The 27,375-nt window shown below is 42.2% G+C and overlaps 1 protein-coding gene across 7 annotated transcripts in view; it reads right to left on the reverse strand.

Annotated features, from left to right (window-relative positions):
- ANO1 (anoctamin 1) overlaps positions 1-3,684 on the reverse strand; it is a 45,629-nt gene extending 41,945 nt beyond the window's left edge. For 6 of the 7 annotated variants that reach the window (XM_075712156.1, XM_075712154.1, XM_075712153.1 and 3 more), the window contains exon 1: positions 3,514-3,621. In XM_075712156.1, the coding sequence (XP_075568271.1) occupies positions 3,514-3,621 (108 nt within the window). Of the gene's footprint in view, positions 1-3,513 lie in introns of all 7 variants that reach the window. The other variant, XM_075712157.1, reaches the window with a different exon arrangement.
- Positions 3,685-27,375: the final 23,691 nt, after the last annotated feature.

Here is a 27,375-nt window from a genome sequence, read left to right on the forward strand (position 1 = left end):
AAGATACTTACTCAAAACAATTTTGCAAATTAACACCTGCAATTTTAAAGATAGCCAGCTGGGGTTTTATTGGCCAGAAATAAATAGATAAAATGACTGGGATTTAATCTAATTACCAGCACGCTAGTTCGTAAGTCAGCTACTTGGTGGATTTGGTTTTCTCCTTTGGGGGTTAATCACCGCTAAGATCATCTGTCCTTTTCCACCCAAGACATCTGCGTTTCAATTCTGACAAACAGATTAATATCATGTGCAAACATTTCTCACTTCTCTTATCTATCGTTGCAAGTTTGTATCATCTGAGAAGGAGATCATCTTAGATACAGACTGAAGGGAGCCAGCTGGTCATGAAGCGCGGCCAAAAATGCAGATGGACCGTAGCCAGGGAAGTGGGTTCATTGCTTACTGAGTTCATCCCTTGTTTTCCCCACTTATAAAACCTGCGTTGCTTTGCAATCTGATGGTGGCAAAGGCTTTATTCCCATCTTGAATTAATGCTGTGTTAGGTGTTGCAAGATGCAAGAAATCTAAGTCTGAAAACACAATTCCGTTTCCAAGCATTTATTTGAAAACTGCATAGGGCAACTGTAGAAACATACAGAAGTACTAACAATTACTCATTTCTGCATTCTGTAGCACTTCTCATGCATAAATCACAATTCTACCCTTGGAGATGCACAGACCATTAAAAAAAAAAAAAAAAAAAAAAAGAAAATTCACTAGGAACTTGCATTTGTTTTTACAAAAATTACTCATCACAGAAGTGGCTTTGCAGGGACCAGGGACTTTTTCTGGCTTTTAATTTTACAGAAGAATATTAAGCCTCCACATAGGGAAAAGGACTTGTGCTCCAAATGATAGCAATTGGCCAGCAGCTACAAATCGTATCGGTCAAAACCCATTTGGGATGTGTACACCTTCTGCTTGTTTCACATGTAAAAGCATAAATGTAAGTTATTTGCAAACAGTTGTTTCTAAGACAGTCCAATTTTTAAACCCCAGACGCAAAGAGCAACCTCTGAGCTTACTGTACAGTAGGTAACAGCCAATATAGCCAAAACTGCATTGAAACCCACCCAGTGTTACACAGATTTGCATGCTCCTCTGAACATTGCTTTGGGGAGGGCAGGTCCCAGCTACCGTAACTACAAATCAATGCCTTTAAGGGACAGTCTGTTCTTGCCTTTTTGCCTCGAGGATTTTTACTCAGACAACAAATTCGAGCAGCAAACCCCATCTTCCTGGGTTTGGAGGGAGGAGGAAGCGCACCGAAGTAATTAGGCAAGCGTAATCAAATGAGCACATAGCAGTAACGCACGGCAAGGACTGGCAGGCAGCGAGAAGCCCGAGATGCCAGGCAGCGTGCGGAGCAGCCGCCTGCCGAGGTGGGGATGCCGGGACATTCGCTGCTTCCCGAAGCCTGACTTGCCCGTGTCTGCCCAGGGCCAGCTCGGCTGCAGGTCCCCGTCCCCTCAGCCCCTCGCAGCTGTGCTCCATACCTGCCTTTCCTATCTGTTTCTCCTTTCAGGATCCCATCCCTCTTTCCCATTCAACCTAAACCCTTTGCTCCAAATACATAAATATATCATAAAATAATACAGCATTTGCTGCCACCACGGAGCTCTGTCTTTGTCCTATCCCCTCTTTCCCCTGCCCCACATCTGTCTCAGCCACGGCAATCCCACATTCTTCAGGGCGCAGGCTGCTCATGTTTGTGCCCTATCTAGACATTCCTATTTAGTTCTTAAGCATAACTACAATATAGATGACCATGAAAAACTATTACTTTCTGATTGCTTCATGATTAATGGCACACACCTGCGAACAGAACATTTTTTTTAAAGCAAACTGACAGTCTGCTTGTGGCAGGTAACCGAGTTATGCAAATTTCTATAGAAACAAAATATTAAGAAATAGTAACTAACTGGATTTTCAGGATATAATGCCTCTTCAAAGTAAACAGTTGTTGTAAGCAAGATACAGGAACACTGGGATTTCTTTTAAGGTAACTAATTGTATTTAATTTTTAAAGATGTGTTGATCTTATTAATTAATTAAACATCAACTTCTGAAAAACTAGGCTGAACTGACAGATGTTCAAGGTAAGCGCAGGGAGATAAAACAGGCAAAACACTCAGACCCCAAACACTTCCTGCCCTTGTTGGACTGACTTTATGAGGGACAGCAATTAGTTGGTCTGTCTGGAGACTGATAAATAAAGGCAACGGGCAGGACTGAAGACAGCTCTTGAAGATGGCAGCAGTGAGTGCGCCAGGCGTTTCTAACTGCTCGGGGAGCTCAGGAGAGATCAGCGCATCCTGGCCACAGCCCCTCTTCTCCGGGAGCATGCCTGGGGTGGAGAAAAGTGGCGCTGAAAATCCCTAGTTTCTCTGTTTCTTTGAGCCCCTGCCGCTGGGAAGGGGACAGGTCACTGCAGAAACTGAAGGAGAGCTTCTTCCCATTCCTTTGAACTTTCCTGTTGAAAAGCTGACTCACTGATAATTTAGGAGAAGGTGCTGCACTGTGGGTACTAAAGCCTCGATAAATTTATTAATATGTGAGAATGGCTATATCCCACTGCGAAAGGGATGCAGCCAAAAGACTCAAAGAAGCCTGTTGGTCCTGTTTTAAAGAAAGAAATGGTTAGATTCTTTTAAGGACGTGGTATTAATGCTGAAAGGTACTCATAGGCCACATCCTTTCTCGCAATGCTGCTACGCTGAAACGGAGAGCGAGCTGTGTTGACTTAGACCATGTAAGGCTCATGTCCCTTCAACTGCAAATGAGACATGGAAAAGACATTTCAGTTTTACCACAGCAGGAGGGATGTTTACACTCTGACAGAATTATTCCTCCATGCTCCACCCTAATTAAGCACAAGCACAATGCATCAAGTAGTGCTTTTTCTGGTACATCTTTCCCCAGCGAGATGTTATATAGCCCACTCCACCTCAGTTCCTTCACCTGAATAAACTCCTTTTTATGTGTTTATGACATAACCAACTCCTAATCCCGTTGGGTATTCATATTACTAACTTTCTTTAAAACCGATGTTAAAGAATTTAACCGAGGCACAATTAATGACACTGGAAATCTAACCTCTATTGTGTGCTCCAGAATATTCGTTTAATGTTACCTATGTCAACAATAGCTTTTGCATGAAATTTTAGACCTGTTTTTCTGTTCTACTCTATATGGGTGCCGAAACCAGGACAATGGGCAAAGAGATGTGAAGGTTGCCACAGCCTTATTGCCGGATTGATTACTCTGAGAATAGCCAAGCCTTTCTTATGCTACAGGTTAAACAAGGATCCCTTGCTTCCCTTCTTCACATCAAAGAACAAACCCCACTAAATTAGCATGTACTGTGGCTGGTGGCAATCCTCCTCAGCACCTCTGAGAAAGGGAGGGAGAGGATCTCAGAGCATCCTGGCAATGGAAAGAATGAGAAATAAGCTAAGGGGTAAAGCACAGTATGCCAGTTACGACACATCTGGCAAGTCCTTTACTCACTGTACTCTCATGCTGGTCATATCCTATATCCTCAATAGCTCGGATGTTGATAATATGGATCCCCTTCTCTTCAGCAGGTAGACAGGAGTATTTCTTGTTCACCCTCATTCCTGTCTCCTCTGGAGCCTCGTTGAGATCTTCTGGCAGAAAATCCACCCCATGAAACTCACTGTCTGCGTCTGAAAAGAAACGGAACAATTATTTCATCAAGACACTTTAAGCCCAACACTTGCTCCTCCCAGAGCCACTCAAGCTGAAACGTATCCTATTCCTGCCTTCTTCTGCCAATGAGCCCTTGTGCAGGGCTCCCACCCTCCTCTGTGCCTCCCTTCTCAGCTTTCCCGCAGCCCTCTTCAGCCCTACCGAGGTCTCCTCCTCCTCTGGAGGAGTGCTCAGTCAACTTCTTTTCTGCACTGCTGTCTCAGGATCTGTTTACTGTATGGTCTCATAGAACGATTATATTTCTTGGCAAGTGAAGGAAAAAAAGGGGGAAAAAAGAAAAATAGTCTGAGAATTAGCTGGTGACAATAGGTGGCATGGTGGTTTCCCCCTTTCAGTAGGCGTTTTCTCCTTCAACAAGCACTTGTTCATGCTGAAAAGCTAAGTAGTGGGTTTCCCCTCGGGTACCTATGGACCGCATCTGATTTACTGAACCATTCTTATTTAAGCAGTCTTGAAAATCTGAGGTTTTCTCCCTCTCAACCTGCCAGACATCCGTACTGTTTCCACTTATTATTTAAGTATATAGATGACCTAAAGGATTTCATGTAAAAATTTCACTACAAACTGAGCAACCAGATAACTGATAAAATGCAAACTAGCGTCTGCATATGCGCATTTATGCAAGCAATAGAAGGCAAAGTTTTCCAAGATTCGGTTAATTTTGACATTGAAGTAAAACACTCCAGCATTATGCCCTTTTTTTAAACCACACAGGAGCAGGATTTGCTTGTCTAAAGAGTGAAGATAAAGCAAGAATTTTAGAATTTAGCCTTGAATGGATACTAAATTAACTCTCCCAAAAAAACAAACAACAAAAACATGCAGAGAAGCATGCTGTAATAGCAGCTATATTACAACAGTCCGTTGCTGCAACTAGTTCAACACTCTGTCTCTGGGGCAGATAGCAACAGATAGCAGCAAACATTGTGCACAATTAGTCCATTAGCAAAAATACTTCCCTCCTACCTAGCTTCCCTCCACTAACCTTATGATGAAGTGAGGTTAGAGATCACATTTTAATTAGCTAAGTCTTAGCCTAAGAGCGTGTTACTCCTCTTCACCAGACTACCCATCTGGATGTGGTTGAACTTCAGGGATGATGTGGAAGGAAGAGACAGGGAAAATCTCATTCCCCACTAAGTTTGCAGATGATGTGAAACTGAGGAGCATGGTTGATAAGCTGCAGGGTAAGGCTGCCACTTCAAGGGGTCTCAACAGGCTGGAAAAATGGGCTGAGAGCAGCCTCATGAAACTCAAGTCAAATGTGAAGTCCTGCACTTGGACACACTAGTCTCAAGCACAAGCACAAACTGGGCATGGACCGGACAGAAAATAGCTCTGCAGAAAAGGACCTGAGGGTCCTGGCAGACAGGTTCAAAGTGAGGGGTCATCTTGAGTGGTGAAGCACAGCTGCATGCTGGACTCTATTAGTAAGAAAGCAAAGGCAGCAGAGGTCTAGGGAAGCGATTTTCTCCTTTATTTGACACTTGCCAGACCACAGCTAGAGTGCTGCGCCCAGTTTTGGCTCCCCAGCACAAGAGGGACGATGACAAACTTGAGCAAGTCTAGTCTGACTTGACCAAGTCAAGATGGTCAGGGGCCTTGAGTGCACAAGGAGAAGCTGAGAGACCTGCACTTTTGCAGCCCAAAGAAGAGAAGGCAAACAACGGGGTCCCATTCCTGCCTTCAGCTACCTACTGAGTAGGTACAGACATGGCAGAGTCAGATTCTTCTCATAGGTGCACTGCAAAAGGATGGGAGGCTACAGACACAAGTTGCCACAAAGGAAGTTATGACCAGACATTAAAAAAAAATCTTAATTCTTTAACAACGAGGGTGATCTTATGATGGAGAAAGCACCCAGTGGAGCTACAAACCTCCATCCATCCCTGGAGATGGTCAGAGCTCGACCGCACATGGCCCCAAGCAACCTGACCCAACTTTAATGTCGTGAGGGCACCACATGAACCTGCGATCCAGGTTCTTCATGGCGACATGCAGGAGTTAACATGGACAACAACCTGCAGCAGCAGAGGAGGAAGGTGTGACCAAAGCCTTGGAACATTTCTGGAGCTTATCAGCGTAAGGTAAACATCGTTAGTGTGAAAGTCATGCTTCTCCGGAATGGGCAGTCATGCTTCTCCGGAACTTGCAAACACCATGAGTGTGTGAACCTTCATTTCAGTTCCTGTATCTGGGAGATTTGCTGCCCCAAGTGACTCCCTACAGGCTGCCCACTTTCCTAGGAACTGCAGTGGTCATTAACACCATGACCTTTGCATAAATCTGGGCAGCAGCTATCCTTACACGTCATGCACACAGCAGGTAACGCCCACATCTCTGCAGATCCGTGCTGCTGTTCTTGTCTTTTCTTTAAAATTCTCAAATAGTTATCTCAGAAAAGATGCCATGCTTGTGATGTGGAGCAGCATCCTCAAACTCAGTAAAAGAATAACAATTTGTAATAGTTAAAGAAGCTTTTTATGGGGTGATATAGAGATGCAGCCAAAAAAATCAGCTGTCTCATGGGAGCGACTAGCATGTTTGTAACAATTCCCTGCACATGTATGCTCTCTTTTTCCCAACATACACATGCACATACACACACCCCCCCCGAACACATGGGAACTGATACAAATGCAATCAGCTGTAGAATCCGATGTACTCAAGCTTTTATTCTATAGCTGTAAAATACTCATATAATAACACAACTACTGTTGGAACTTGATAAGCATAACAAACAATAGCTGAAGTGCTGTAAAAGTCATTTCTTGTTTTTCCTCCTTTCACACATGTACTAAATAAAACCTAGTTACTTCAGCAGATTGCAGAGGATATTAGAAGAGAAGCACCTTTTACTGACTATTAATCTGAATATTTTGTGTATCTCATAATGGACCTGTGAACTGAAAAGTGCTAGTTTAGAAATTACAATTAGGATGGAATATGTTTAGAGCAGTGAATTGCAAGCTTCACTGAGTCCACGTCTGAGCAGCATTTGTTGGGCTCACGGTACAGAGCAAGGAGACCTGCTCAAATGATTCAGTACTATTGTGCAAGCCCGAACAATAATCCATCCGCAAGCATATATTTACATTTCTGTTTACACATCAGTAGCCTGGCAATATTGGAAAGAACAAATACTTAAGGTAGGCAATGAATCATACAATTTTGGTTTATTATGACTACCGGAAAGATGTGAAATGTGAGAACTTTATTGATACAATCTTAATTACAACAAGTTTGATTTCTATACTTAAAGATGATGGCAGGATTTAATACTAAGTAAAGCCATCCACTTTGGTAATTACAAACGCACAGGGATTATAACTAGTTCACTTACGGTGATTTGGCAGAGGTTAAAGCATTCTGTTGCAGAACACAAAACATCTTTTTATATGGAATAGAGTATTTTAAAGACTTAAAAACATGAATCTCTATTTTGTGTTAATCGTATTAAACGAGGACAATAATTTAATCTCAAATTCCCACTCAGATTTATTTATGGCAAGATAGTAGATGTAATATGAAGAGCACAAAGCACATTAACATCCTCATTCAGATAGAGTCACATCTTAATCTCTTTGTTGGGAGCCGAAAGAGGAGAGTACTGTGAAAGCTGCTAGCTTTGCTGCCTTCTAGCATCGACTAACCCACTCTCTTCTATTTACCGACCAGAAAACACTACAACAAAGACTCGAAGAAGTGCTCAACGTATTTCAACACAACCATATAATCAATCAGCCCTTTCTCCTTTGTATCCACAGCTGATGTTGATCAGAAACCCATGGATTTCAAGACAGCAGCAGTTCCTAATATTCCTGGAACATAGGCTCAGACCCACCTGATGCTTCTTTTACGCTTGATTATTATTGCTTCGTCATTTCCAAATATTTGCTATGAATTGCAGAATACCCTGCCAAGTACAAAATATATAATGATATACTTTAAAGTTTTCCTTGCCTGTCTCAAAGCATCCACATTCTGTAAGAGTGCAGAACGCTGAAAAGCGTTTGATACCAATTTCGATTCCATCTGTGAAGCAGGTTTGAGAAAGTATTTGGTGAACATCAGATGTGCATAGAACTTCTACTTTCCTTAGCACAGGCGCTGCCAGGTAATTCCCATATTTGCTGTTAATAACCCTGTATTTTTCATAGCTGGTATAAAAGAACAGGCTTTTGGCAGCACTTGTGTTTAGGAACAGCCCCGTAGGGTACATGGCCGTACACATATCTTCACAGCTCTCCTTTTTTGTTAGGAGCGAGGTAATGTGGGAGAGCAAGAAAAAGACAACAGAGAAACAGATGTTTGCAGCAGCTCTCACGCTACCTTTCTGCTCTCTGTGGGAGTTTTCCCAGAGATCTTGGGATGTTGTGGATTACACCGAGCCACCAGCTGCAATTCAGAGCATGGAGATGCTACAATGACCTTGCGAACTGCAGCGAAGTTAGAGATAGCTTAGCCATTCTGAAATGATTTCTCTGTAAGATGCATCAGGTACAATGAGCTCTGGGCCATTTCCAGTACAAAATAAGCCAGCACTATATCCATCTGAAGGAGATAAACTTATATGAATCACAGAGATGAGAGCATGAGGACAGAAAGTGGTGAACGAAAAGATCCGAGGAGACAAGAGCATTATAACAGTAAGGAGGATCTGTCCATGTCTTGTGTCTTTGCGCCAGTTACTTCACCCCCTGCATCTCCAATGAGTCTCTCACTCTGAATATTATGGGAAACAAGATTAAATGAATAAGAAAAAGGCTCAAACTGGCAAACATCTGCTACTTTGTTCAAACTTCAGTTGCAGCTGTAAAAAGTCCTCAAACTTTTCTTGCAAAAATTCACACTAATTAATTAACGACAAATTTTCCATCACAGAAATTTGGCACATGATGCTATAGCCTTTACTCATTTAGACAATGCTTCTTCATTGGACTTTGGTGACCAGGTGAACCAGAATTGAAAATCTGCTCTAGAAATGGCTGTATTTTCTCCATCACTAGCCTCAGACTCGATCAACTAGCTTATTAACAATATAGTCATAATCACATATAACCACTGAATATTCTCAGGCAAAAAAATAATTTTTTCATTAAAATAAATGGAAAATCGCATTCACACAAAGCAGTTTTTACAGACGCATCCTGGGCTAGTTCTAAAACGAGCATCATCAAGTCAGCATGAGTATATATAAACAAACGAACAACTATTTCACTGCTCAACCTGAAACCAATAACTTCGCTGAAGCTGGCTTCTCTTATCTCCCCTTGTTTTCTTTTTTAGGGAGTGTGTTTAAGAAAGTGGCTAGAACAAAAAAGTCATAAAGACATCTAAGTTAGCTGTCCCAGTTGTTCTCAACAAGTACAAAGCAGGAGAGTTATAAGACCATGTGATTTAAGGCTTTTAAATGTCCATATTCTTATCTTCTTGCCTTATAAAAATTGTGATAGAATTCAGAATGAAAAATGAAGAATCACGCAGGGTAAGTTCCCCAAGTGAATTGTTTCGAAGGAGCCATAACACCAGGTCTTCACAAAAGCTTCTGAAATATTAGTGTTTGGAGTTTAGATTCCTTAAACCAAAGACATTTGTTTCATACAAATTAACAAGTAAAAGTGCTGTGCGCAGGTCCCTGAACTGGTAGTGACCCTACTGCAACAGGGAGGAAGCGTATTAAGGAAGTCATGCACACACACACACACATATATATGTAAAAAATGCACACATATTTTGTTTATGCTATGCTTTTTCTGCAGAAGAAATGCTAGTGTATGCAGTATGTTGGGTATTTTTTGGATTTGGGTTCTTTTTAAAAGACCAACTTTGATACATACTGAGAGAAAATGCCTTAGAGTGTTTTGGCTTACTATATATTGCCCCCTAGCAGCAGAATCCTCCTTCAGCACATTCTTACCCATTTCTTAACTTCCTGTATCTTCCAAATTCAAAGCTACAGGTTAATCCTTGGACTAAGAAGAAAAAAAAATTAATTCTTACAAGTGACTCACCTATCACTTCCTCCTATTTTTTGTTTCGGGTTTTGGGTTTTTTTTTTCCTCCTGCTATATTAAAAGGTTGTCAGATTTGGAGCCCAAAATCCCTGCTTCGTCCTCGGGAAAAATAAGGCGAGGCAAATGTCAAGGAAGCCTCAGTACGCCACCCCACCAGCGCATCTCATTCCTGACCTATGGGTCATTCCTCCTGGCCCGTGAAGCTCTGCCGCGGGAACGCCAGCGAGGATACCCGCCGCTGGCAAAGCGGGGAGTTCTTTTTTGGGACACTGACACCTGTTTACAAGGCACTGGCCCGAGACCAACAGCCCGGTCAGGAACCGCAGGGCTCTCCGAGGAACACTCGTACATGTCCTGAACTTTTGTTCCGTTCAGAGTCCAGAAGTTAAGCACTGATTAGATCCACATCTGTGACCGTTTGATTTAAATCTGCCCTCGCCTCTCCAGCTGCGACCAGCCAGCTGTTGCCTCTAGCAGCACTACTTCTGTAGATGCAGGAGGCTGCACTAACACCATCGACCCGCCTGGCAGGCGAAGGGCTGCTGTAAAAGGCAACCGGCCTACCCCCGGGCAAGGCTGACGCTTTCAGCGATGTTGACACCTTCTGTCCACCCGCCTGCAGAGAGGTGACTCTGCCCCTTTGATCACCATGTTAAGTAGGACACCCTGGAACTCGCCCATCTCCTTTGCTTTTGCTTTTCTTTTAAAACTTGGCTGTAGCCTAGGTCTGTACGGCGTATTACCTTAATGAAGCAAACAGGAGGTTATGATCCAATCCATTAGAAAAAGAAAAAGATTGAAAACAGTGAAATAATAATAAAAAAAAACCCACCGTGAAATAAAACTTGGATTCCAAGGACACTTCCCTTTACAGAATAGAAATACTTTTAAATCAGGACAACCTTAATATAGCTGACTGACAACTTTGTTAGCACTTCGATTTATGCTGAATGGCAGAGCCCATTCAGAGACTTCGTGTCCAGTATTTGGGAGTCTGAGAACCCACTGGGGACACATGGGTGGAGACAATTCAGCTCCTGGCAGGATTATTTGAAACATCAGCTTGCTTAGCTGTATTTCTCAGTACTGATTTATTAACAGTGGGTGTCTAGAGTGGGGCTGCAGCTTTCCTGGAAGGCTGTTTACAGCTTTAAAGTTATTGATCTATTATTATCAGCAACATGTTAAAAGAAGGTTAGAAGGACACACAACTATGACATCATTTCTATTTCTGCCCTTCTATTTTTGTTTTTAAAGATTAATTTACCCTGTTTGCAGTATGTAGCCCTAGGCTTAAACACATCTAATCTGACACAACCCTTGTGAAATGTGAAATCTAAGAACAAAGAGCAAATTGCCTAAAAACCATAATGATAGTAAAATGAACATTTTGGTTGAAATGGCATTTTCAACAGCACATGAAGGACCAGCAAGTATAAATGTTACCATAACAAGACTCACACTGCCCATTTATTTAGACCCTGGACAATCCCATGTTTTACAAAAACACACAAAGCCTCCCCCCGTCCTCCAAGACAAATTGCACTTTTTTCCGCCCCCCAAGCACCAACAACTGTTTAATGGTCTCCTAAGTATGTCTGTTTTCAGACATATGTCTAAAATACTTAAACTAAGCACTCTTCTTCTACCAGACACTGGAAAAATACTTCAGATTTGCTTCTGCTGCTATTCCACAAAAAGCAGCATTAAAGCCAGGCTCAAGTCCACTGCAGATTGTTCTTTGCAAACTGTAACTCCAGTTTTACCAATTATTTCTGTATTTCTGTAATTTGATAGTACTTCATAGCTAAATAGATAAAATGAGCAAAATTCTGCTCCTAGTTACTTTGCTACACATACAGAATAATTCTTGCAACTTTTTTTTTTGCATGTTATGTTAGTTTGAATGAGAGCAGAAGCACTGCTGTGATTTACTGAAATGCACTGGGGCTAAAGGCTGGAATCCTCTTTCTTACATGAGTTACTCTTGACTTCCAAAACGCGTACTGATGACTTTCTTGAACGCACTCTGCAATGTCATATCCCGAGTTATACATATTGTGGGAACAAGAGGACGGACTAGATACAGAAGATCCACTGAATCCGTGCTCTAGGAATCCTGTCAGTTATGTTTTGAAGGGTTATGATGCTAATTATTTTTGTTTGTATGTTCCAAGGGAAGGCAGTTGTTACCAATGGGAGCAGTAAGATGAAAGGAAAGAAATACTAAAAAAGAGATTATGGGGAGAGTACTGGTATGCATTGGGATAATGTATACCTAAACTTTCACAGCAGCTCTTGAAGATATCTAAATACATTTAAAATATTAAATATATTTTCCTTTATCAGGCTATTACAAATAGCTCCTTATACCGATCCTGCGAAAATGAGGATCCAAAGATTTATCAGTTTTACTGTTAACATATCAGCCATAGACTGCAACGTGGGGCTGAGGTCATAGCGTATACTTACTGGCAAAGCTGCTCTTGATTCAAGAGGTTTCCCATTTGAGGTCCTAATCTTGAAACATTTGCACTCATATTCAAATTTCCTTGCATCAAAGTCATGAGGGCATTCAGACTGCATGGACTTAGGCCTAGATGTCTTGGAAGGTTTTGCTAACCTGATAAAGATGGTTTTGACTACAGTCACCACGTTCAGTAACCGCAGCTCTTCTGCGTTCTCCCTGAAAGAGCCAGTCGCTCTGGGTGGGGCCGAGTTTTGCATGGTAGAGCTCCACCTTACTCATGCTCTTTGGGTGTGCCAAAGCAGGTGGAGCTGATGTGATAGTGAGATGGTGGTAGGCGATATTCATCCAAGGTCCCAGTGCAGCCTCTAGCTCTGTGCTATTTGAGGAAATAAAACCAAAATCCTGCACTGAGCAAAAGTTTGGTCCTAGCAAGTTTTCTTCGTACAAATCGATGAAGGGGAAAAGCTCTATTAACTCTTGTCTATCCATGAGAACACCACTCCCTGCGTTCCTCAGTCTTAACGAACTAAGTTGAGGCATACCAGAGGCAGAAGACCTAAGAAGTGACTATGCAACGAGGCAGTCTCCTTGTTTTTAAGAAAGAGCTGAGATCTGACTCCACACTCCTTTTGGCTGATGCTCCAGGAAAGTGCCACGTGCCCGCCAGCTAGCTTGCCCTATGCCAGAGGATGCAGAAACACACGCTATAGGAAAATAAGATACTCCTGCTTAGGATTCCTGGTGGCCCCATCTTGGGTGGCAAAATTCTTGGAGAAGAAAACTAATCCGTCAGCAAAGCCAGCTTCCCTTCAGTGCCGGCAAGAGGAAGGATTGGGCCGGTGCCTTGGTAAGGCATTTCGAGACCCCCAGATGAAAGGCACACTTGAAATGTTTGAGCAGAGATAGACATTCTTTGTAGTTTGGCCCTCGGCAGGGAAGCTGATAATGACAGCAGCGCCAAGCCCAGGCTCACCAAGTCTCTTCCTTAATGAGCTTTTGACAATCTATCAAGATCGTAACAGGGCACAGACTTACTAAAAAGCCTGGATTATCCAAAGGCACACCAGTCAATCCACATCTACTGCCGAAGACCAAAGGAGAGGAAATTGCCATGAAATTGCTGTGGACTGTAAAATGGAAAGCAGAGTGTGGAGGGCTCTGTGGGTGCTGCAGGTGGTCAAAGGCAAGTGGGCCAAAATCTCTGTCCAGATTTCCAGGTTTCATTCCTAACTTGCTTGTTTGTTCTGCAAAAGTACTTTACCAAAAGGAGCTCAGAATCCATACCAAAAGCATGGCCCTTACAGAAGCAGATTTCTGCATGAAGGCAGTCACGCGCACAGCCAGCATGTAGGCGCTTAACACTCACCCCCCCAAAAAAAACCCAACCCAATGAGCTCATATCATGAGAACCTAAGACAGACATTTTGAAAGGTCACTGTGTTCAGCCTGTATATAAACAAGGACATCTTGGCAAAATCAGAGAGATCTCCTCTAAAAAAAAAAGGACCATTTTTCTAATCATTAAGATGATCACGTATGACACTAATGCACTAATGAAACCAGAAATAATAAAAGGCAACTATAGTCCAGTATTTTATTTCAGAAGGTGTGAGAGAGAGCGCAAAAGGGAGAGCCCTTTCTGTCTTGTTCATTATTCTTTGAGAAATCATCCCCAGAAAGAGACTGACACCTACAAGCGTCACCAGGTGGGCATTAGTCCTCCTCAATACTCTTGCTTTAATACTAGGCATAAATCCTCCTCCCTTGAGGAAACAACTCCGAGCACCATAAACATATGACCCACCAAAACAAGAACTAGAAATTCTATAGTTTTAAACAGTATGTCTCTTTTGTAGCCAAATATTCTGTTGATATCCCAAATTGTAGCTGTTCCATTATGGTCCAGCAAGCGAATGGTATCGGTCACTCCGGGACTGTACAACATAAGGCTCCACCAAAAAATGTTTTAGTTTTGGGGTTTTTTCTTAATTATTTCTACAGCTCTAGGACTTTAGCAGAGTACAACCATGAAGCAGACCAAAATGCATCACACCCACGTGTTTGGTGATGGTCTGCCTGATGATACTCTGGGTAAGAAAGGGAACAGCAACTCCTGCCAAGAGCAAGCATTTGACATCAACGCAGAGAGAGAGAAAGAGAGAAAACATTATTTGTTTTCATATTTCCTAGGAAAGACATTGAAGATATTGTAACCTTGTTATTTATAGAGGGCCAAGGTTTCAACCTAGAATTTAGGAGAGGAATTTATTTTCCTCTAAAGTGTGATTAAGTTTATAAGCTTAAGACAAGGTTTTATTGTGTTTTTCTGTTTTGGTTAGCGAAATAATATTTCACTTACTCTCTTCTTTTTTTTTTTTTTTGAAAAAGGAAAATGTTCTGTTCATTTATCTGGTAAATGTTTATCAGTTCAGTGAAAAAAAACCCTAAACAATGAAATAAAATAGAATTAAACTTTAATATATTGCTTATCTTCAAGCATTGAAACATTTAGAAAAACAATACTCTGCATAAAAAAAAATTTCTTGTTTTACCAAAATATTTAGAAAAGTAATTTCTTTGGATAATGTCCATTAGTATATCTGTTATTCCATAAAGTTTTTCAAAATACATTGTAAACTGCTATTTGCAAACTTGATTGCTTTTTAATAACACATACTCTATGTTGGTTGGTTAGTTAAACCAGTTTAAACAATACATGATGCATATGATGCATTTTTGCCAGGTAGGTTTCTAGTCTCGTGAATAGTGTCTATATTTTTTACTCTTTTTAAATATTCACGCCCTTCAGAAGTTACCTTGAAGTGATTGCTTTTAAAGCTGCAATAAATTTATTGCTGTTTAAGAGGAAGAAAAGTTCTTCCCCTGGCCACAGTAATGATGTCAACACTGGTATTTAAAGGAATAGAGGACAACTAGGTAAATATAAATGAAGGTGGCACAGTTCTGACTGATTTCAAATGTAATGGAGATAGCTCACTAGTAATGTGCTTGAACCATTTGTTTACGAACATTTTGGATGTCTGGAACCCACAGCTGTAGCTATTTTTTATTACGACTGGCTATGCATCAGAGAGATTCTGTGAAGTGATGTGATAGAGCAACAGTGGTTACGGTGGAACAGGTGTCATAATGCTGGATCAGCTATTGCACAATGCATTAATTCGGGAGACCACTTGCAGTGGTTGAAACGAATTCCTAGGGGTGTACATTTTTATTTTCATGCTGTCACTCTCCAGCCAAACTCAAGATCAAGGCACCCTTCCAGTAGCTGCTTGGTAAAGACACACAGAGGGGCAGGCACCTCACCTGGCTCAACGGCACCAGGGCATCGCCTGCAACCAGCCCCTGAGTGAACGCACACGCATGGCCCTGTTCACCTCCTTCGCATGATAAAAACCTTGAGAAAAACAAGACGACCTTCCAAGCTCTGTAAATTTGTTTCTTGCCAGTATGGGAGCTACAGAGGAGCCGCAGCAGATACGCTTGGGATAAAATGTGCGTGCGATGCATTTCCCTGGCTTTATAGCCTGCAAGAGACCATATACCGGGGGAGTGTGTGTGTTTGCAAATTGGTGGGGGACTTGGTTAGGGAAAGCTATGTCAGACCTTCTCCTGAGGAACAGCTTCCATCCAAGCAGCTCCTCCAGCAGTGGTGAAGAGAGCAGGGTGGAGTATCGGCGTTTTGTACATCACCAATACCTACATAAAGGATATTAGTGCCCCAAACAGTGGATAGTGACTGCACCTCTGTCAATAACTACATGTGCTTACCTGAAGAAATATTTCAACATTACAACACATGTAATGTTTCTGAATCTATTTATTTTCTTTACCTAATTTTAACACGAGCATGATTTTTGTTTATATGAAACTAAGACTTGTTTCCTGATAACTTTTGTCTCTAACTCTATTCCTTCAGGAAGTAGTTAGAACTCAGATCAACAGTTTATATTCCTTATTCCTTCCCTACCTGTGGGCTGGTTCTTGCCTGTGAAGCCCTCATGACTGAAGGGAGGAAGGACAGTGAATGCCACCACAGCACAGCTCCAGAAAAAGCAGTCAAACAAGATGCTTCAAGGAAACTTCAGAGAACACAGAAAGTCTTCTTGGTCAATGTCCCACAATAGTGTATCACAAAATTGTATTTTGTGGAAGGCTGGATGTTCTAGTGGTACTGAAAATTGCAGCAAGTATAACCATAGGTATGACTTGACCCAGCCCAAAGCTTCCAGAGTGCCAGTTCTCACAGGAGAAAATATCTACAGACCACGCTGTCACCCCTGAACATGATGTTCCAGCAGAAAAAAAATGCCTCATCACACCTACTCCAGCCTGCATAACAATTCCTGCAGCGCCCTATTGTGATCTTCCTGGGCAAGAAAATATCGAGCGCTTTCTCTGCTAATCTTTCTGCTTCCTAATCAGCCTCCAGGCTCTTAGAAGGGACTCAGCCTGTGACCTTTTAAATTAAGATTTAAGAAGCCAAGCACCAAAGTCAGCCAATTGTAGAAAAATCTGTATCCAAAATGCTATTTTTCATAGTAAAACAATTACTTGTTGGTTTGACAGAAAGGGACACACCTTGCTAATCTTGAGGCTTTTTAGAACTTGCATCCTGTTTGGCTTCTCTCCTTATGCCTATTTATTTGGGAAATTTATGGTGCGATTCCCAGAAGTTTGGATGGTGTATCGCTTACCCACTTCAATAAACAATCTGGAGTACTGTTTAAATATGGAAACGCTTAGTAGCAGCACAACCAAAGTGACTGGTTGTGCCGCTGCCATGCCTTAGGAAAAAAAGGGGGGGACACGTATCTTCTTGTGCAGACAGCCATTTATCTTTCATTAATCCACCAACATCAATGGGCTGCACCACACAGCTGTTAAGATTTACAAATTGCAAAATATTGATTCAGTTCAGCAGATAAAAATGTCTACCCAGCAACGGCCTTTTAAAACTCTGCCCTTCTGAACAGAGCCTTGTTCCTTCATCATCAGGAGCCAAACAAGGTGCACTGGATGCATCCTCATGGGTCGCAGACCTCAATGGGTCGCAGTCCTCAATGGGTGCAATGGCTGGCAGTTTAAGCTAGGATTCCCAGCTTCTGCAGTCCTAAAATGCATCAGTATCCCCACCACTGCCCTTGAGCTGGAATCTCTTTCTTTTGGTTTGGGGAAGGATACTTACTGGTTTTACCATTTACTGACAGTTCTGCCTTTGCCTGACTTTGTAGGTCCCAAAGGCAAGGCTGTTTCTGCTCAAGTCCCGGTGCCAATAAATTTCTCGAACTTTTCAGAGTATGTGAAGTGTATTTCTTCAGTTTTCTAAATTTGATCTCTTGCCTCAACTCCTGTACGAAACACTTCCCCTCAGAAACTGGACTTGCTGCCCATGATGAGGATGTGTGATTCCCTCTGCTGCAAGAGGTGAGGGTGATCAGCTGGGAATCTGAGTCTTCATACTACTGCCTCATGACCCTCACCTCCAAAAAAACACTGACATTTTTCTTGCTCCATCTCTAGAAAACCTCATCAGCTCCTCTCTCACATGTCATTTAAGGGACAACCTTGTAAACCTCTTGTAAATCAAACAGAAATTGGTGTTACTATAGGTAACAACTTCAAGTTGCTGGATTGCCCGAGCCCCCTTGTGATGGTGTAGGAAACCATTAATGCAACACTCCTCTGCTCCCACAGCCACCTGCGTCTTGTTCTTGGGAGAGACTTTCTGTTGAGAACTTCTAGTCACTACTGGTATCAGAGGTGCTCTCAGAGCAGAATAGCAGAAAACTGTCAAACCAACTTGCAGCTAACACCTCATGATCAAACTGCATGCCCACTGCCTGTCCGCCCTGTGCCCAAAAGCAATGGGACTTCTTGATTTCAAGGAACACCCACAAAAATATCTTTCCTATGACTGTAATTCCTTTACAAGCCCATCAGGGCTCTCAGTACGGTAGAAAGTGGTTTCTGCTTAAACACAGGCTGTTCCTAATCTTCTCCAGAGGTGTCACGTGGTAGCTCTGTCTAGCATTGCAAGATACTTCAGGATTCCTTCTTTATATGTCGGTTGATAACAGTACAACTATCCCTCTGTGAGATATAGCTCAGAAAAAGGTGAATTACAATTTAGGGTGTATCAAGCAAGGTACTTCAGTAAAGATGAAAGAGCAACACCGGCATTTCTTTAGGATATTGCCTGCAGTACTCATCACCCCCTATTTCAGAAACATGAATTCTAATTTAAACGGATGCAAAATGACCGAGGAGGTGGTGGCAGTGAGGGAGGGAGAAGCTTGTCTTTCTAGAAGACAATAAAAGACCTGGAAAACTACCCCTTCATGACTCTCTTCCCCCCCCGAGTCGGGTGGTCAAGACGACAAAGGGCAATGAAGAACAAATAAAGCGCATGAGTGACTACATTAACGTTTAAAGTACCCAAAGACCGTCATTAGAGATGAGGCTCCAGATCAGAGGCATGAGGTTCATATCAGAGCAATGGAGGCAAAAAAGAAAATAAATAAATAAAACAATAAAACAAAACTATTTTTGTAATGGTACTTGAGAAATTTATGAATGGGATTCTGTGATGTGGTTGCCCGAAATAGCAAAGATTTGGACATGATGACCCAGGAGTTCCTGAAAGCAGCTGGCACAGAGGCCATGCATGCACAGACGGTTTCCCACTAGTTCCTTTCCCCTCCTGTAAGATGGAATTTTCCCTCTGAGTTACAAACAAATTTCAGCATTAACATAGGGCACCTCAGAATAGGACAAGGACAATGAATATTCCCCCCTAAACAACAATTCTACCTAGAAACCCAAATGGAAGTGTGCAAACTCCGTTGGCCAAATGACTCCCCTCCACTACTTTTCTTCTAAGGCATATTTTCTTGGATTTCTTTTCATTTTTGTTGCTCTTGTCTCAGCTTTAGGCTGTACGATAGACACTTTTCTTGCAAAAAGATGCTCCAAACTGGATCAAGTACTCCAGGTCAGGTTTCTCCAGCCCCAAGCAGAATGACTACATGATCTATTGCATACCCCAACACGTTCCCTACACTGTAACATACTGTGGATTTATGCTTAGTTTATGACTCCTAGGCCCTTTTCTGAGGAACCACTATTTAACCAGCTATTTCTACTCAGATCAAGTATTTTGCACTTGTCTGGTTCTCATCCCAAGGCATGGGAGCACATGCTTTTCCAGGAAGATAAGCAACAACAAGTCTCTCATTTAACAATGTAAGATTTAAGGCTGCTAGTACCAGATCCAAAACTCCACAGTCACATAACACAAAATGCTGAAGGGTAAATACACTGACTTTGTTGACTCAAGTTTCAAGAAAATTCTGGTGGGGCAATTTGGCCCCTCAGCCCTCAGAGCCCTCAGCAGGCTTTATATTAGATCTACGATCAACTGTCCTGCCACAGCCAACCTAAAGGTGACATAGAGGAATAGAGCTACCGTTAACTCCTGTGGGTGCTTTGAGGAATTCGATAGAAATGCAAACCATATGTGCCCATACTCAAAGAAAATCAAACCAGTACTTTTAAGTGACCTGGTAGTACACAGATCTGGTATCTAAAATTGTGGAATCGGGGCAAAAGTTTGTTTTTGAAATAGTAAAACTTAGCTTCATGGATACTGGATGAGATTCTTCTCTGTAAACACAAGAGCACGTCTGATGCAAGATCAGAAAGAGAACTTATGATAACACATACACTAATTATACTGAAAAACAATCAGTGCTCCAGAAGAGATAATAATGAGAAATGAACACTGAAGGAAACTTTGATGTACTTCTTAGATAACTGTGGTACTTTAAAACTGGACTCAGTTCAAACATTTAAAACATCTCAGTCCGAGATCTACATTTCAGATTGAGAATGTGTTGATGCACAACTAGATTTTAATATAAATACACAGTGGAGCAGAACACAAACATGGATAAAACCAAAACAGAACAAAACAACCCTCTCCAGTTAAAATTCCCCTGTTCAAACACCTTTAAACCCACTTCTCCTTCACGTAAGCTAAATCCAAATGCAAAATTTTACTGAAGTAATTCTTAATAATTCAGTTTGCAGCCTGGATTGGCCAAGACGCATGTTGACTCAGTGCAATCTGAGTCATAGGTACAACCTGTGTCAGACTGCTAGCTCCTGCTCTGATCGCTTGACTACAAGACCTTCTTTATAAAAGAAACTGAAAATAAGTACAACACTAAGGGCAAAGCACATAAAACCTGATCAAGGAAAACACAAACGTGTGTATCCAAGCAGGCTATTTGTCTTGCTGATGATAAGCGAAGATCTCTCAAGCTAGACAGGCCTGGTTCATTACTGACTAACTTGTAGGATCAAGTTGAAAAGGTATTTCCAAAAGCATTGGTGTTCCAGTAGTGACAAGGATGGGGAATAACAAAGCAAAAGGACAAAAAATTGGAGTTATTCAAGCTTCTCTAAGCATACCGTTTTTTCTTATACTCTCATACAGCAGTAAAATATTTTTCTGTAACACCCTTCACCAGAAAGTCACCTGAGACAAAACTAAAAAGACATCTGAAGTTTTTCTAGGACCACAACTGAATGAAATAAGTGAACACAAAAGCCACCACAGGGATTAAAAAAAAATTCCAACAGCAACAGCCATCAATCCCTCCATTTGCACAACAAATAATGTCCATGTGGTACACTTCATTTTCACTTTCTGCAGCCAAGCCATGGAAAGTGGAATTTCTCACTATCATGATGTGACTTTGATGGCCTCAGGTGCCACAAAAAAACCCCATACAATAATCTTCAATATACCATGAAAATTCTGAAAATTATAGTACCAACACAAAATAATTTTCCCCCACATTTCCCATCTACTCTTCCTGTATTCTTAAGTTCAAAATTCCTATGAAAGCCCCAGCTGGGGACACGGAACGCACGACTGGAACATGTCCATGAGGTCCACAAAAGATTAACATAAATTTTTAAAACACCCTATATATAAACTGCAAAATGGTGTGCGCTGTCAGGATTACCCTTCATGAACAGTACATGCTAGCGCCTATTGGACTGTTCATGAAATTTCCCATTAAATTTAAACACTTCAGAGCATGGAGAAGAGCCCGTCTTGCCCATCGCCAAGAGTGGTTTTAATTACACTGCTGAAGGGAGACGAAGCGAGTGCGTAACAGCTCCAGGGACGAGCGTAACACGTGAGCAGACCCAGTCTTTTGAATAGGACTACTCATGTGCCCTACATTACACACATGCTCCGTGAACTACAGCTTTTCAAAGTTAAGCAAATTAACCAGCGGCTGTCATTAACGCAGCCAACCTTAAGGACGTTTGAAACGAGGGCATGGAGTGGGACATCAGAGGGGAGACAGGGCACTCTCAGTTGCAAGTATGCACGGGCTTACTGCCACCAAAATGTCCCTACACGTTTCCATCATGTTATTTTCAAAACAGCTGCTGCCCACTGGCACTGCCGAAGTGTTTAATTACATGGAGTAAGCGTTGCAAGCCCGCTGCTGCTCCTGCCTGCACACTGAGCCGTCAGCGCGGCCACCAAGACGGGCACCCTCTCGCCGCAGGTGACAGGACACAGACCACGGTGGTCACCTGCAAGGTGGGTCTTTCCTAGCACCTACACGACTTATTCACTGCTGGAGCCCATCCCTCGACCTCGGTGAAGCTTTGGTGCCTATCTTCCAACGCAACATTTCTGAAGCCACCCAAACAAGTAGCGTATGAACTCTGAACGCATACCACTACTAACATTGGTTTAACATGCCCTTTCCTTAAGAGGCAAAGGAATTGGCTCTCATTTTATTTTCAGGGTGCAATAGCAGCTGGTACCAAGGAAACCAGAGGCGGAAATACTTTTCTAAGGCCCGTTCCAAAACATTTGCATCTACATGCTGGCTGATGGACCACGTCCACACACTACCTGATGCTGGGAGCAGACCAGGGTTTTCACATTTCAGAACCAGCCAGGAGTCAAACATTTTCCAGTGAAGGGGCAGCCTGTATTTCTTTCAATCAATTACCTGCCTACTGGAGCTGAGTTACAGCGAGTGGGAAAACACTAATATTAGGGCTTAGAAATCCTACAGTTCCTAACTCTTAATGTCCATATTCGTTATTTGAACACATAAATCTGGCGAGACAGCATGCATCTTCCCCTCTTCCCTAACAAAGGGGTCCTGCATCCCATACTGCAAACTCCCAGGCAGCAATTCCTGCTCACACGACAGTTTTAAAGAAAAGAAATAATATCAGAGTGCCTCCTATGTTTATAACTATAGCTTTAATAACATTCCACCCACTTCTAATTTTTCTTTCAGGCTGCCTTTTTGGCCTGTTCTCAGTGACAGCCTCTCACAGACGTTTCCAAACTGTAACGCATACTTTGGTGACTATCACTTTCACTTACTCCAGACAGATTTTTACTTGATGGTTGCCCCCCCCCCCAAGAAAAATAAAAGCTAACAGTCTACAAGTTATTGCCTCATAAAGCATTATAAAGAAAGTTTAAAGGATAAGCTTCCCTTCAGTGCTCTCAGAAAGGTTTAGCACAGCAGCAGGTTTTAGACACCCATGTACACACCCATCTGTTTACTTTTATTTGGACTTTTTGATTGGGTTTAAGTTTTACATGCATCGAGTAAGGAATGACAGGATCGTCGTTTTAAGCTGTAGGATGATTGCATAAGTTAGGGTGGAAAGAAATAATGCTACCAAGTCCAAGGAAAGGTGAAGGCTGCATGTAGCAGTCTCATAAATGATTGATCGAGTGTTAAAGCAAGAGAATGGTGAGAACGGAGCAAAATCTCCTGAAGAGCTAGAGATGGTACTGCTGTAAGATCCCTGCTTCTAAAACCACAGACAACAGAAAGCAAAACACTTTATTGATGCGAGGGCTCAGAAATGCTATAGTTACAACCCCCAGGGTCCAAGTTCATAATTTTACTGCACAAATTCAGTGAGGCAAGACAGATCTTTTCCTCTTTTTTTAACAAAGAGTTCCTTGATCCTATGCTGCACACTCCCACTGCTGCAAAACATCACTCTAAATACAGAAAACACAAAGTGAAACACTTGTTCATGCAAACTTTGGCAAACTCTTGCTGTAAGACACCAACTGATGCAAAGAGCTGATTGGATTCAAGAAGGGCTTTGACATGTGTTTTACAAAAACAGCCTTTCAAACAACACTTAACAAACCAACCTGGAATTCAGATGTTTTGAACCTGAAAGGAAATTCTTCAGGGTCAAATCATCCTCTGTTTGGTCTAAGACTTCTTGCCCCCTTCTTGGAGGGGGCTGTGGGACACACCTGGAGGCAGACTGTGGCTTGGGGGAGCTCCAGCCTACAGGACCGTGCCAGTTTCCCACGGCAAAATTTCTGTGCCCTTCAAACTTGGTGAGTAAATATTCCAATGCCTCATCCACTGATCATGCCACAGAGGTATAACAAATCAGTCTGTGTATGATGGGAAGCTAGAAAAGACAGACCATTACCCACATTTACCTGCTTTCAAGAGCTTTGAAAAAGAAACCCCCCTTCCTCCCAGGTGCAGCCCCTCTGGACAGCCCTTAGGCTCCCAAGAGGACTCTGAGGTTTCTTCTGGTCCTGAATCCCCCATCCCAAATGAGCCAGCCCCAGAAGGCAGCGAGCCACTGTTGCCGCACAGCTGCCTAGCCCTGCCTCGGACTCACCGCTCCTCCCCGGCACCCTCCAACCGTGGGAAGCGACAGGAGACGAGGGCACTCAGCACCTCTCAGGGTGCTCAGCCTTGGGATGTATTTGGTACCGTGAGGGCGTAGCTGGATGCAGAGAGACAGCAAAGCACCAGCTGCCTGCATCAAGTACGCTTAGGCACTGGTTAACAAACAAAACGCTTCTTTTTTGGACACCCCGGCATTTAAATCTCCTTTTGGTCACAAGTACTGTTCAGATAATCTACGTTTTTAGACATCCGATCCACCGTTGAATAACCATATGGTTTGGGAGTCTGCTCAGTCGTGCCAGGGAAGGCTTGGGGCTTGCAGGGACCCAAGGGCTGCGACTGACCTCCACCAGCACCGCCCTGCGCAGGAGTACTCACCAATACTCTCGAGTGCTCACCTGACCAAAGAACAACACTCATCCAGAAAGAGAAAGAAAAGAAAAAAAGGAAAAAAAGCTGTATTCTTCCACTTGAACCTCGGGGACAGCTCGGGAGTATAATCTCTTTCCTGCAGACGGAGACCCGCTGGCCCCTGAGCTCCCGGAGCTCCCACCCGGCTCTGGGGGATGCGTTGCAGGGTGGAGGGATGGGAGTGGGGGGCACATCTCCCACTGCCAAGGAACTGACACTCTGACAGCATCCAGCTGCTCTCCGCATCCATTGCTTCCTTCCCAAACATAACCAGCTATTACCCCAAATCCCCAAACTTAACAAATAGCCGGGGCACTATTTTTTTTTGGTATGAAAAAGGGAAAGTATCCAGGAACAAAAAAAAAAAAAAGGAAAGAAGAAAGAGAACAGACACAAAATTAAACAATCTACCTTAAAATAAACTCTGCAGTATTATCTGTCTCTTGTCAAAAGTTATTAGGGAATCAAAGTGACAGACTGTCTACTAGGATACATCCCATGTCCAAGTGACATACCTAAAACTCGTCAGAGATTTCCCTCTGTTGATGTGTCTGCTTATCCTTAGTGCCCACGTGTTACACTGCTGTATATTCTTGTACGGTGGAAGCACTTGATTTATTTGTTGAAGGGAAATAACACTTTTTTCCCCACCTAATTTTACTGTTACAATGCAACAGGTCTTTGTCCGTTTCCCACATAAAACAGAAAAGTCCTCGACTAAAACCAGACTCCACGTAATTATTTTTCCTTAAAAATAAAGTCAATAAAACCAGAAAATGTGAACAAAAATGGAACCGATCTATCAAAGAACTGTAAACGGTTTTTCCCTCACTGCACATTCTTCACATTAAGAAATTACTACTGGTCAATATTAAAACCAGACAAATTATGTGGTGCTTTGGTGAAAGAGAGGATAAAACATCTCATGTGGACAAGTTACTGGAATGGATAAACGAGATGTTGCCTCAGTCCAGACAGCAATTAGCTTTTGGGAACTTGGTGTGTGCTCTCCAGCCTTCGCTGAATGTTGCAAGTAGGGCCCCTATATAACATATCAAATCAAAACCGAACCACCAGACTTGGCCAACTTTGGGGGTTGTTTGAAAACTGGACTTCAACCACAGCTTTGATGTGGTTGTGGACTGGGTACATTCCCATGAAGTTTTAATTCATATTAAAGCTGCAGAAGGGTAGTGCAAGGACACAAGGAGAGTTCAGGAGAAAAGTTCTGTCGTGGGGGTAATGTGGAAAGGGTTTTCTATGTGATGGCAACATACAGTAAAATCAAAAACATTCGAAGATATTAAAAAAATATTTGCAGTTGAATATCGGTATTTTTTTCTTAGAAGAAACCTTAAATGAAAATTAAACCAAGCAAATGAAGTGAGCTACAGCTATTGAAATAGAAAGCATATGGATAATGGGAAGGAGAAAGGAGCAAGAGAAACACTTCACACTGAAAGGTGCACCCCAGGGGTGCAACTACACAAGAGTTTAAGTGAGCCTAAGGGAGTGCAAGTTGTGTGTCAGAAACCTGTCTACACCATATCAGCTTGACAGATGGAGAGAGAGATCTTATCCGTTTAATCTTGGTAAGAGCAGATTAAGCACAAAATTTCCTTTTGTTTCTTCATCTATTTGTTGTTGGGGAACATTTGAAAGGGCAAACATCTACTTTTACTTTCATTTAACTTAATGCAACTGCAGCAATGCAAAGGTAACCCAACAACAGCAAGGCGCTTCTTACCCAGTGCTGCCATGAACCCATAGCCTGGGGTACCAGGACTCCCTGCCTTCCTAGACTGTTCCTCAGAGTATCCCAACACCAACACAACTCTGCTTCACAGGACTGTATCATCCAGTTTTAGAGTTGGTATTGAGTCAACCAGAAGAGGAAGGTGCCTTCAAACCACGAAGAAAAATCTCTGGCCTTCCCAAAGGTAGTGCAAGGAGGTAGTTCACAGCTGAACCCTAAGAAACCTCACGGTCACAGAGGGTTTCAACTTTTAATATGGTTTAGATTAAAATCCTATCTGTCCACAACTTTGATGAAATTTTTGTTTTCTGTGTCAAGGCGGAAAGCAATGAACTAAAACAACGAACTTGATACATACGGTCTCCAATATACAAACAACTAACTGTTTCCATAGAAAATTAGAGAACAGAGAAACTGAAGTAACTCTAAAAAAATGAATTCCTAATTTTGTAATAAAGGCCACATGGTCTGCTGAAGTGAGCACAGAACTGGAGAGGCGTAACTGATTAGTTTTAACCAAACACCAGTACTGATTTCATCTGTGACTACGTGCATTTTTTCTTCATCTCAGGACACAACCCTGTGTCTTGGTCAACAGGAACTACAGGGCTCACCTTCTTACTTAGCAGAGCATTTGCGGAATTAATTACTGTGCACTTAACCAAATCAAAGAGTGAATCAACTTACTCCGAAGTAAGAGTTATGAAAAACGCAAAGCAAAACCACCACCATTGTCTGAATTTTTGTGGTTGAATTTGAATATCTTATCTGTACTCACTGGAACAATTTTGGTCTGGGTTGCACACAAACTTATTTTGTACACCCAAGTTGAGTACAGTTCAACAAAGCAGAAAATTAATAGAAATGCCATTTGAAAGTTAGATATTACAAACACCTTTTGCGAGATTTTTTCACCATTACATCAGACTCCGGATTCTGCCCTAATTTGGTAATAAACCAATATTCTGAACCCCATCTTACAAATACTGCAAACCCAAACTCAACCTTGCCTCCACTGGCCATCATTATTAGCAAAAAGTCACTGAACAATAATGCATTTTTTTTACAATTGCATTGGAAGTTCATGCGAGGAATAGTACTTGCAAAGGTTTTGAATGCGAGCTGAAAACCCATTTAGTTAAGAATATTTTATTGTGGAAAAGGATGTGGAAACAGAAAATAAGTTAAAATGATAAAGAGACCTGAATAGAAACCCCGTGGTTATAAATGGAA

The sequence above is a fragment of the Pelecanus crispus genome, chromosome 6, assembly GCF_030463565.1.
Source record: "Pelecanus crispus isolate bPelCri1 chromosome 6, bPelCri1.pri, whole genome shotgun sequence".
Classification (NCBI taxonomy): Eukaryota; Metazoa; Chordata; class Aves; order Pelecaniformes; family Pelecanidae; genus Pelecanus; species Pelecanus crispus.